The 12,561-nt window shown below is 42.2% G+C and overlaps 1 protein-coding gene across 4 annotated transcripts in view; it reads left to right on the top strand.

Moving 5' to 3' along the window:
• HERC1 (HECT and RLD domain containing E3 ubiquitin protein ligase family member 1) overlaps nt 1-12,561 on the top strand; it is a 423,490-nt gene that overhangs the window by 56,161 nt on the left and 354,768 nt on the right. For all 4 annotated transcript variants that reach the window (XM_033919754.1, XM_033919753.1, XM_033919752.1 and 1 more), the window contains exons 8-10: nt 2,869-2,996; nt 4,887-5,031; nt 5,132-5,303. In XM_033919754.1, coding sequence (XP_033775645.1) covers nt 2,869-2,996; nt 4,887-5,031; nt 5,132-5,303 — 445 coding nt within the window. The remainder of the gene's footprint in view (nt 1-2,868; nt 2,997-4,886; nt 5,032-5,131; nt 5,304-12,561) is intronic.

Raw genomic sequence — 12,561 nt, 5'->3', positions numbered from 1 at the left:
GGGGAGGGGGTTTGCGTCGAGGGCAGGAGGGCCTGGATCCCTCCTGCCCGTAATGTAGTGCGGGGTGGGGTTAGGGGGTCGCCGTGGCCAGGAGGATTTGGGCTCCCTCCTGGCCCAATATTGTCGGGGAGTCGGCGGTCCTTCGGGGTGGGGGTGCGAGTGGTCCTGCCGAGGGGGGAGAAGAATCGGACGTCGGGGAGTCGGCCGGGCAAGAGGACTTGGGCTCCCTCTTGCTCCGATCGTGGATGCGGGTGCGGGTGGGAGCGCGTGCGAGCGGTCGTTTGGAGTGGGGGTGCGAGCGGTCCTGCTGGGGGGTGAATCGGGCGTCGGGCGGGGTGGGAACTATGTTTAAAAACTTTTGTATACCGCGCTCAGGCATATAACGCGCGAGGGGTATGCGCGGTACGTAAAATCACGTATAACGCGCGCGTTATATCCGCGAAAATACGGTATTGTTGATTCTTACTGGAGTGGGAATTCAGCAAATAACGACTAATTGGAAAGACTGTTCTAGACTGAATAGTAGTTTTTGGTGGAACTCAGTTTGTCATATGTATAAGATGGAAAGGTTTCTTGCAGTACAGAGGGGATATTTTAAAAGGTTTAAGGAGGTGTGGAGGCCATTAATTGAATATTATAATGATTAAGGTTTATTCTTTTTCCTTAGGGGATAATTTGTAAAATGGGGGGATGGGGGGGATAGGATAATCTAATTAAACAGCGGTATAATTCAACTGATTAATAGATATAAGAAACATGATATATAGGTATGAATAGAAAAGGAAAGGGGGTAAATTTATTGGAAATATGTTGATATGAAATAATAGGGAATATATGTTATATGATGAGATATATTTGTTATACATTAATTTATATAATAAAATAAACAAAGAGTTTGAGGAAGAAAGGGTGGAGGGAGGGATAAGATAATGTAAGATTAATTGTAGTGCGAAAGAGGGATGTATAAGTATGTATATGTTTGGATAGAATATTTTGTTGATATGGGAAGAGGTGGGAGGTGGGTGGGGGGAATTAAAACATGTATAATAATATTGTTTAAGAATGTCAAGTGAGTTATGTAAATTAATTGTAATAATATTGTACACTTGTTGAAAGAAATAAAAAGGAATAAAGAATTAAAAAAAAAAAAAAAAGATTAGGTTCTTACCTTTCTAATATCTTTTGTAGTAGGTAGGTATGTCATTCTGGAACCCTGCCCTATCAGTTATTTTTCTGCCTACCTACTGTCTCAATCAGAAGTTTGAGTCAGTTCTTAGAGCAGAACAGATTTGTAGTTTGGGGAGTCTCCTCGTATCTCTCCTTCTTCTTTGTTCCTATATAGGGCTATCATTTGATTTGGTACAAACTGAAGTGGGCAGCAGAGCCTTCTGGAGGAGGAGGTGGAGTTGAAAACTTGGAGCAGATTCCTTCTGCACAGCTCGTGGGCATGGGGAGAATACCTTACTGTCCAGAATTACACACCTATGTATTAGAAAAGATATTAGCAAGATAAGAACTTAATCTCTCTTTATTTTTTGTTATTCTTTTTTTCCATGCAAAAGTAATTGGAAAATAACTGTCCCAATTTGACAGGGACAATCTTCAAACTTCTGTTATATGCAAAATCCATATTTAATTTTTAAGAATTGCTCATATTCAAGGGCTATTTGAAAAGTAATGAGAGTGCCTCTGTTTTTCTTTCCAAGAAGCAGATGTGGCAACATTGCTGATTCTTGTGAAACTCATATATCAACATTTCTGAACCTGCAGTTGGACTGTTTTCACTGTCGGGTCACAGCGTGAGGAAGAACTTCATACCTTTTGTCATGGTAGATGAGGAAGATGTGTCTGTGAGAGTATGCCAGAGGTGTGCAATTCCAAGTTTAACACAAAATTCAATCGCACACCTGTCTTTGAGAGTATGCCAGGGCTTTCTCATCTGCCATGACAAAATGTATATAGTTCTTCTCGCTGTGACCAAACAGTGAAGACTGCGACAGTCCAACTTCAGATCCAGAAACGTTGATGCATGAACTTCACAAGAACCAACACAACACTGCCATGTCTACTTCTTGGAAAGAGAAACAGAGGCAGTCTCATTAATTTTCAGTCAGCCTTCGTAGATGTCACACTTTGTGCACAGGTGAAATTTTTGTGAAAAATAATGTGTATAGATTTGAAATTGTAATCTACACGCATTTGTTTTCCTCTCTCAACTTAAATATGCCTCCTGGAATGTCTTTTTGCACTGTGTCTAAATGTATGTGTACTGTGGACGCCAGACATACTTGTAGCTGGATTGAGAGAAGATAATTTTCAGACAGTCTATTCACCTAGTAGGTAAATCACTTTTGAAAATTGCCTCGTGCTCAGTTTACTAGTTAAGAAAATAATTGAATATGCTGATTAGATATACCATAACAGAATTGCAGGTGACTAGTTACACTGCATGTGCATCTGCTCTTTCTGATATTTTACCTGGTAGTACTAGTAAATTCAAGTTTATTAGGTTTTTATATACTGCCTATCAAGGTTATCTAAGCGGTTTAACAATCAGGTACTCAAGCATTTTCCCTCTCTGTCCCGGTGGGCTCACAATCTATCTAACGTACCTGGGGCTATGGAGGACTGAGTGACTTGTCCAGCTTCACAAGGAGCAGTGTGGGGTTTGAACCCACAACCCCAGGGTGCTGAGGCTGTAACTCCAACCACTATGTCAAACACTGTCTTGAAAGGTACCCCCCATCTCATGGTGCTGGTTAAATAAGGTCCACCGTTAATGCAAAGCAGAATTTTGAATCTTATATTTATTTTTGTCATACAGTAGTTGCTCTAAATGAATAAGATTTTTACCCTTTTGTCTTGTAGGCAAGCTTGGTCATGGTGATACTAACAGAGTATACAAACCAAAAGTAATAGAAGCTCTACAGGGAATGTTTATTCGCAAAGTATGTGCTGGGAGCCAGTCATCACTTGCTTTGACATCAACGGGGCAGGTATATATAGTATCTTTAAGGGAGTATTACATGTTTGAGCAAGTTGGAAATTTGAGAGAAAGTAGCTGCAGCATTTTAAATGTCCTCTTCAGATCAGAGCTTTAGAGTTGGAGTTGAGAAAAGGTGTGCCAACTTTCTCCAGCTTCAAAAACATACATTATAGTATACAGCAATTTTATCATTTATTCTTTTTTTTAAAAAATATTTTATTTATAAATTTTTCATTCTTACAATAATTTAATTTTACATAAACTTCAATTAATACATGAAAAATTGTGATTACAAGTAATTCATCTTATCACATAAAAATATAACCCTCCCCTTTCTTCATTTCTTAAATCCATATAATATACATTCCCACCCTTCCCCACTCTAATATATCCATTACTAATGTGCTATGAAACCTGATCATTGGAATATCGAGTCAATGGTTCCCAAATTTTCTTAAAATTATGAATATTTCCTTGTTGTAATGCTATTGTTTTTTCCATTTTGTATATATGACAGACTGAATTCCACCAAAATGTAAAATTTAATTTGGTGTAGTCCTTCCAATTTTGAGTTATTTGTTGCATGGCGACCCCTGTCAATATTAATAATAGTTTGTTATTGTTTGCTGAAATCGGACTCTGAGTTCTCATTGCTGTACCAAATAGTAAAGTATCATATGAGAGTCCTACATGATTTTCTAGTAATTCATTAATTTGGGGCCAAATTAGTTTCCAAAATGCATTTATACAGGGACAAAAAAAAAATTAAGTGATCTAATGTCCCAACTTCTACTCTGCAATGCCAGCATCTATTAGATCTAGTACTATCTATTTTTTGTAAACGCGTAGGGGTCCATAAAGTTCTATGTAACAAAAACAACCAAGTTTGACTCATAGATGCTGACTTTGTAGATCTTAATCTCCAGGACCAAAATCGTGGCCATTGAGATTCAGAAATTGTCTGACCAATCTCAATACTCCAAATATCCCTAAGTCCAGTTTTCTTTCTTTTTTTTTTGTTTAAAAATCCATTTAACAATTTATACCATTTTGCGGCTTGGTGACCCAAAAAAAAAATCCGCCTGGAAACATAGAACCTGTAGACTATATTGAGTATTAAGAGCTTTCCATTCAGGGAACCCTGCCTGAATAGCTTGCTTCAATTGCAACCATTTAAAATATTGTGTTTTATTTAATCCAAATATCATTTTATTCTTACAGTATACAGTATATTAGGGCTGCACATTTAACACGTTGATGCGATTTAATGTGTAACATTTTTAACGTGTTAAAAATTTTTGCATGATTAATGGCAGGTCTCTCTCCCCCACCTGCAACCATCCAACATTGCTCAGTTTACCTTCCCACTCATAACCTGTTTTGCCCCTTCTGTCTCTTTGTTGTTTTTTCTCCCCCTCCCATTGGCTTACTCGCTTACCTAGTCTTCTGCTCCTGTGCCAGGCACACTGCTTCTCTGGGTCTGAACAACGGCTGTGGCATCAGCAGCAAGCAGAAGGCTGGCATGGAGACATTTCCCTGCTTGTGTTGCCACTGGCTCTGTTGGACCCAGAAACAGAAAAATTCTGAAATATTTGATGTGATTTCAGTACACTGAAACAGGCAATCTGCCACAAAACCCTCCATTGCATAAGTGTTTTAACATCTTTTAGTAAAAGGACCTCTTTATTATGTATGTTGTATTTGGCAAGACAAGAGCTTCTCTAGAAGTTTAGTTGAACTGGACAGAAAGTGTTATGCTACAAATACATACTAAAATGACATTGCTTTCACACTATATTCTAATAGACCATACTTTAGTTAGAACACATGCTTATGGTAGGGTTAACACAGCTTTTTGGTAATAATTTGTTGATAATCTTTTTTTTTTTTTTTTTTTAAGGTATATGCATGGGGCTGCGGAGCCTGCCTTGGTTGTGGGTCCTCTGAAGCTACAGCTCTCAGACCAAAGCTTATTGAAGAGCTGGCTGCTACAAGGATAGTTGATATTTCTATTGGTGACAGTCATTGCTTGTCACTTTCTCATGGTAGTATGAATATTTTACATAATTCTACTTATAATGCATTGAGATACAGAATGTACCTCTGATTTCTTTTTCCTGTTTTGTTTTGTTTTTTTGCTGTTAGACAATGAAGTTTATGCTTGGGGTAACAATTCAATGGGGCAGTGTGGTCAGGGAAATTCTACTGGTCCTATTACTAAACCAAAGAAAGTAAGTGGTTTAGACGGAATAGCAGTTCAACAGATTTCCGCTGGAACATCACATAGTCTGGCTTGGACAGCACTGCCTAGAGACAGGTAAATGTTGGCTTTAATTAAAAATAAAATGATACATATTTTTTCTGAATTATTTCCTTTACTTTCTAGATTTGAAGTTGAATAGACTATTTCCTTTATTTTGACTAAAGTAGATTTGTTTTATGGAGTTTTTGTTTAGTTTTCTTCCCCTTACCACCTAGTGATGGTCATTGTACTAAAAATAAATAAGATGTTTTCTGTCTAGCCATCAATAAGCCAAACTCTTTTTAGAGTATGACTTCTTCAGTGCCCCATTTGGAGCTACTTAACAGTTTATAGTAATTTATATAACAAACACACATAAATAGTGTTTCTGTTACATAAATGCAGGAGTCTGTACGTTAGGTGATCAATCAGTGCTCGCAAACTATTTGCAGAAGGGTGTCCATCACATCTTTCAGCTCCTGCTCCTTGGAGTATTTGGAGTATGTGTCCTCTTCAGTTTTTCCTTGTGCAAGCAAACTGAGAAGTTGTGTTCTGATTTGCTATGTTTGTTTTTTATTATTTTCAGGCATTTTTCTTCCGCTTCGGAAGGCTTTGGTGCCAGAGAACCCCATTCTTGGGGCTACTCTGCCTTGGAAAGTACGCAGACTCCACAAGGACAGGCTGTGGCTTGCATGACAATTCCCAGGTGTACTGTTGAGCCAGCCTGCTTTGTGCTTCTGTGAGGCTTGGGGGTCTGTTCCTCTGAAAGAGTCAGCTGGCCTTCTGATTTATCAGAGGCTTGAGCTTAGACTATGGGGTTCCTGTGTGAATCCCTTTGGGTTTCAGGGAGCTGGCTGCATTTTAATCCCTCCCCCTCCCAGTCGCACCATGAGGATCTGTGGGGATGGAGACCTCAGTCGGCGTTTATCTGATTGGCAGGCCAAAGTTATCCAGTTGTGGACTGTTTCCTGCAAGGATTTGAAGCAGGAAGTCTTCCCCATTTGGTCAGGCTGCAGCAAAGCTGACACAGAAAGGCACCAACAAAGCACAGTGAGTACAGCCTATTATTCCCTTTGAGGGGGGGGGGAGAGTTCTGAAAAAAAGTTAGTTTTAAGGGTTTGGGGGGGCCAGAGCTAGGGTCCGCCTTCTCCAAAACCCCTCTCCTTGAGTTTTTTGAATGTCTTTAGGTGAACCCCTACAGACAATTTGGATTTTTTAATGATCAGGCTGTTCTGCCCTTTTATCATGCTAGTTTTGCACTGGATGATTAACTGAGGAGCGTCCATGTACTGCGCGCCACAGGGCATACGAGAGAGGGGCAGGAACCTCAGGCTTAGCCTCCTCTGAATCCTCTAGGGCTGGGACCTACAGGGGGTCCAAATGGTAGGGAGAAATTCCCTCCCAGAGACCTCAAACAGTGAAGGCGTGAAATACAATTTCGTGGACACGGCAGAGCACAAGAGAAGCTAGTTTGAGGTCATGCAGGGGTCTGTGGGGCCACCTGTGCAAAGATTACCAGAGATTGTGAATCTCCTTTGATAAGCTTATTTGATGGGTCTGGAACATGCTGCGCTACCTGAAGGTACGCCGGCAGTGAGTCAGGAAGAGATTCCTATTCTCGAGGCCTTCTTGCCCTGAAGAAAGCTGACTCCCAGCCCAGTTGACCAAGCGCAATAGAACTGGAAGATTGGAGGTCAGACTCAATGCCTTTATTGTCCCAGGGCTCAGCTGCTTTTCTGAGAGATTCCAGTTCCCTGTCAGGGACTGGGAGTCAAGAGGCACTAGTTGCCCTTGACCAGGCAGATGATCCATCAATGTGGCAGTTTTTCAAGTCGGCTACCATCCCACATGTTATTACAGATACGCTCAGGAAGTTGAAGAAGGAGCCCCAGCAACCATCCACTTCACAGTGTTTGGTCATGAGCAGCTCTAATGCTCAGACCATCGTTTCCCTGTGCATCCAGACATCATCTTGCTGGTCACTGAGCAATGGGAGACTACAGAAGGATCTCTAAAGGTAGCAAAGACAAAATTTATCCTATGGCTCCATAGTTTCAGCAGCTGTTTAGTCAGCCGAAGGTGACGTCCACGGTGGCTCAAGTGACTAAATGTACCTCTCTCACTAGTGAGGGGGGAGTGATGTTAAAAGATACACAAGATTGTAAGGTGGATGTGTTTTTTAAGAGGCAATTTGAAGTGCTAGCTTTGGGGATCAAAGCTGCAGCTGCAGCAGCCTCATTTGTTGCACGTGTCTGCCACATCAGGATAAGATGAAGTCCCGTGGAGGAGGACGTCTGCCCTGAGCTAGTGCTGGAGGGGTGGATTATATGGCAGATGCTCTATGTGACATCATCAGAGTAGGTTTTGACATATGCCGTTTCAGCCCGCAGGATGCTCTGGATCAGGCAGTGGGCGAGCAGTTCGGCCTCCAAAGCTACTTTGAACAGACTGCTCTTTAAAAGGCAGATGCTGTTTGGTAAATAATTAGATTACCGTTTGGCAGATTGCCGCCCTAAATCTCTGCCAGATGGCAGAGGCAATTTTCATTCCTCCTGATGCTCCTGCCAGTACTTAGCAAGTTCCTCTGCTCAGAGATCTTATCAGGGATCCAAACAGAGATTTAACAATTCCAGAGGCTGTTGGCATTCTGGAGGGAGTGGGAGATAATTTCTTCAGACTGCTGGATTCTAGATCTTAAATTTGAGAGGGCCACAAGATCGAGTTCTATTGCCCTCCTTCAGATCTGTTGACTTGCCAGCTGTATAGCCAGAAAAAGAGGCCAGGGTTTGGCTATTGGACATTCAAGCCATAGAACCAGTTCCCAAAGAAGAATCGGGTTATGACAGATAATCCTTATACTTTATAGTACCCGAGAAAGGCTCAGAAGACTGGAGATTGATCCTGAACCTGAATGTGGCACTTCCACATGGAGATGGTTTGGTCAGTCACTGCAATGGTGGCTCTGGGGGAATTCTTAGCCTCCCTAGATCTGACAGAGGCATACCTTTGTATGCCTATTTTCCCATACCAGAGGAAATATTTGAGATTCCATGTCCTTCAAAGGCATTTCTACTTTATGACTGTACCTTTCAAGTTGATAATGGCCACACACACCTTCACAAAGGTGATGCTGGTGGTCGCAGCTCACCTCCACAGGATGTGGATAACAAGCACATCCATACCTGGACGACTAGCTGTTCAGAGCGCCATAAAGGTCGGAAGGTGAGCAGGCAACACAACAAGTTGTGGATCTCCTATAGGATCTGAGCTGGATAGTCAACTTCAAGAAGAGTCGTTTGGAGTACAGTAGACTCAACTATCCAGCACCCACAGGGATTGGTGGATCCCTGACAACTGTCGTTTCTGGTTGTTTGAGAGTTAGGGTAAAAAATACTGTAGTAGCAGACGGCCTCTCCTTCCTTCCCTCCCTCCCTTCAGTCCCCAAAGCAGCAGAACCAGTCCTGACAATCTCCCCTCCAGGTCCAAAATAGCAGCGGCAGCTGATCCTGACTACCCCGCCTCCCTCCTTCGGCCCCGAAGCAGCAGTGTCAGCCGATCCTGATAACCCCCCTCCTTCTCTTTCTGAAAGAGTAGAAGTTGCCGGTGAACAGAGAAAGCACCATAAAAATAGGCTGCTTCTGGCCAGCTCTGGCAAGGCTTTTTTTTATTGCGTCAGAAGTAACATGGCAGAGGAAAGGCCCTGCCGGGGCTGGTTGGAAGCACTAATCTTAAGCATACTGGACTATTGTAACATCATATACCTGGGATCTTATAAAAACACCATCAAACGTTTAAGAATAGTTCAAAATGCTGCCTTCCGCCTCATCTTCGGCCTCAAAAAATATGACCACGTTAGCCCCTATTACACTAAACTCCACTGGCTGCCAGTGGAGGCAAGAATCATCTTTAAATTCGCCTGCCTCTGCTACAAAACCTTAGCAGGCTCTTCACCAATCTACCTGTCTGATCACCTTGAAATTGCAGGCCCCTCTCGTACACGAAACACCTACCTGTTTTCCTTTCCTTCTCTGAAGGGCTGCCTCTACAAGAAATTTCTTGACAGATCCTTAGCATTCCAAGCGGGCAAATGGAACAAATGCCTCACAGCCCTCATCTCCAATTCCCCCACCTATCAAATGTTCAGGAAGTCAATCAAAACCTACCTGTTTGACAAATTCCTCTAACTTCTCCCCACCTCTTCCTTGACCTCCTCCTCTGACCTCGACTTCCCTCCAGACTCTCCGACTCCTCCAATCTTATCAGCCACTAAATGGCTTAACAAAATGGATCACTCTATCCAACTAATTACCCTGTCTTCGTTACTCCCCATACCAAATGCCTCTGCTCTGCCTTATCGAACACCGCAGTATGTATCTACGCCGTAGGTAACTCTGCTGTATGTAACACCGCTCTATGTAACTTACAGCAAATGTAACTTCTTTGCAAATGTAACCTAGCTGTAAAATAACTTCACAGTAAATGTAACATCGCCAAAAATGTAAATGTAGCATTGCCGAAAATGTAACTTCGCTGTAAATGTACAGTCTCTTCATCTGTAAACCGCATAGAACTTCCATGGTAATGCGGTATACAAGAATAAAGTTATTATTATTATTATTATTACGGCACTTCTTTTGGTAAGGGAGGGAGGGGGATTGTCAGGACTGACTTCTGCTGCTGCTTCAGGGCCGAAGGAGGGTTCCCCCCCCCCTCAGGTTTGGCTGCCACTGCTGCTTCGGGGCTGAGGTGGGGGAGGGGTTGTCAGGATTGGCTGCTGCTGCCTCGGGCCCGGAGGAGGGGGGGTTGTCAGTATGGCTGCCGCTGCTGCTGCTTCAAGAGCTTGAGGGGAGGGAGGGATGGGGTTGTTTGGAGGTTTAGGAGTGCTGGAGACTTTTTTGACTGGCAATTTTTTTGCCGGTTGATTGAGAGTACCAGTTAATTGAATGCCGGTTATCCGCGATTCTACTGTATTTGGGAGTCTCCTTCGACATGGCTAAAGTCTATCTTCCTGAGCACACAAATAGAAACTCAGGAAGCAGATTGTGGAGCTCTTAGTGATTCCGAATCCCATGACTTGGCATTACTTCCAGGTATTGGGCTCGATGGTGTTCACCCTGGAAGTAGTTCTCTGGGTGAGGGCACATAAGCGCCTCCTCCAGGATTTCCTGGTTTTCAGGTGGTCCCTACAGCGTACTCGCTTCCCTTGTCCATGGAACAGCTTGTGGCTTCAGGGGAACTATTTATCAAAGGGCATGCACCTCTGAATCTCCTCATGGGTGACTTGACCAACACCAGCCTGTTTGGCTGGGGGATCATTGTGGCAGTCATCTGTGCAGGTCTAATGGACCCTCTCACAGAGAAAGTGGTCCATTAATCAACTAGAACTACAAGCCGTTCATCCAGGATTGAGGGTGTTGGAAAAGCACCTGGAAGGAAAGGCAATTGGTGTTTTCTCAGACATTTCCACTGCGGAAGCTTAAGTGAACAGACAAGCACCACAAGTGCTCCATTAATCCTGGAAGCCCAGCTGTTCATTTTGGCAGAAGCTCATCTTCAGGCACTCTCCGCAGCCCACTTAGCAGGATTGGAAAATGTGCAGGCTGACTTTTTCAACTGGCAGACTCTAGACCCAGGGTAGTGGTTACTGTTCCAAAGAGCATTCAACGTTGTTGTCCAGCATTCAGAAAGAATGGCGATGGATGCGATAGCTTCATCCAAGAATGCAAAGATGAATCGCTTCTACAGCCCTGGCTGGAAAAGAGGCTTCTATATGTTTTTCCACCTTGGCCCATGGTGGGCCAGGTCATATGAAGAATCGCTAATAACCCACATCTGATGATCCTGGTAGCTCCAGATTGGCCTCACTGGTCTTGGTATGTGGATCTAGTGCATCTCCAACAAAACAGATGCATTAAACTTCTGGTGCACACAGGACTTCTCAAGTTGGGGACCAATTTTCATGGAGAACCTGAAGCGATTTGTCTTAACGACATGGTTCTTGAATATGCAGCCTTAACCTGTAAGGATTATTCGGAGGTAGTCATTTTGACTCATTAGAGCAAAAAAGCCATCAATGTTTATGGCTTACGCTAAGGCCTGGAAGGCTTTACAACTCTGGTGTGCCAAAGATCAGGTAGAATCTTTTGAGGTGACAATTCCTGTGATCCTGGCTTTTACACAAGCCAGACTAGAAAAAGGGTTATCGGTGGAGTGTCTTAAAGTTTGGGTGGCAGGCCTCTCGTGTTCTGAGCTCGAGGGGGGAAAGCTATCACTGACATCTCATCTGGATGTTACCCAGTTTTTGAAAGGGTTGTGCCATCCCTTTCCCTCCTGGAATCTTAATGCCATCTTGAAGCTTCCATATGAGCCTCTCCAAGAGGCGTCCTTTCTGGATTTCATAGGGAAGATGATATTTCTGGTGGCAAGGTTCTTTCCTGCAGAGAGCCTTTCCTCAGGATCACAGAGGCGGAGGTTTCACTGCATATGGTACCTTCCTTACTACTGAAGTTTGTGTTTGCCTTCCACCTTAAACAAGAGGTTCTTTGCCTTCCTTTCAGCATATGGTTTCTACTAAAGAAGATGAGATATTGTAGAGACTGTTTTAAATTATTTATTCATTTTTGCATATTACAACAAGTGTATTAGATAAAATCATATGAACTTATAAATACACACTTGATTAACTCTCATATAACACATTAAATATAACATTTCATTACATATTTATATTTTATAATATCTTGAATATTATGTATTACACCTGATATCTAAACAATTATTATTAAATAGAAACCCTCCCATCCCCTCCCGTAACAGAATTTCATACAAATACAGTGAGACTATTGACATATTCATATGCATTATGAGATAAATAAAAATAATACCCACCCTTTTCCCTTCTATCAAATATCTTACCTTGGGAAAATGTTATCATTCATTACAAAAGTCTGTTAATGGTCTCTATATTTTCTGAAATTTACCAAAATATCCTTTTTGTGTTGCTATTTTACGTTCCATTTTATATATATGGCATATAGAATTCCACCAAAAGTTATAATTTAATCTGTCATAATTTTTCCAATTGTATGTTATTTGTTGAATTGCTACTCCAGTCAAAATAAATAAAAGTTTGTTGTTATTTGACAAAATTTGACTCTTTGCTCTCATTGCCGTGCCAAATAAAATATGTCACATATGTCAAGGCTGGATGTGTGAAGACCTAAACTCCCATTACCTGGAAAGGACCAATGATTCTTGACATTTTGACCATCTTTTTGTTCTAACCAGTCAGTCCAGAATGGGTAGACTAGCATCCAGGTTTCTGTCGCCAGAT

This window comes from Geotrypetes seraphini, chromosome 14 (genome assembly GCF_902459505.1).
Source record: "Geotrypetes seraphini chromosome 14, aGeoSer1.1, whole genome shotgun sequence".
In the NCBI taxonomy this organism is placed as follows: domain Eukaryota; kingdom Metazoa; phylum Chordata; class Amphibia; order Gymnophiona; family Dermophiidae; genus Geotrypetes; species Geotrypetes seraphini.
Note: the sequence above shows the minus strand (reverse complement) of the source record. Positions and strands in the feature narration are given on the sequence as shown.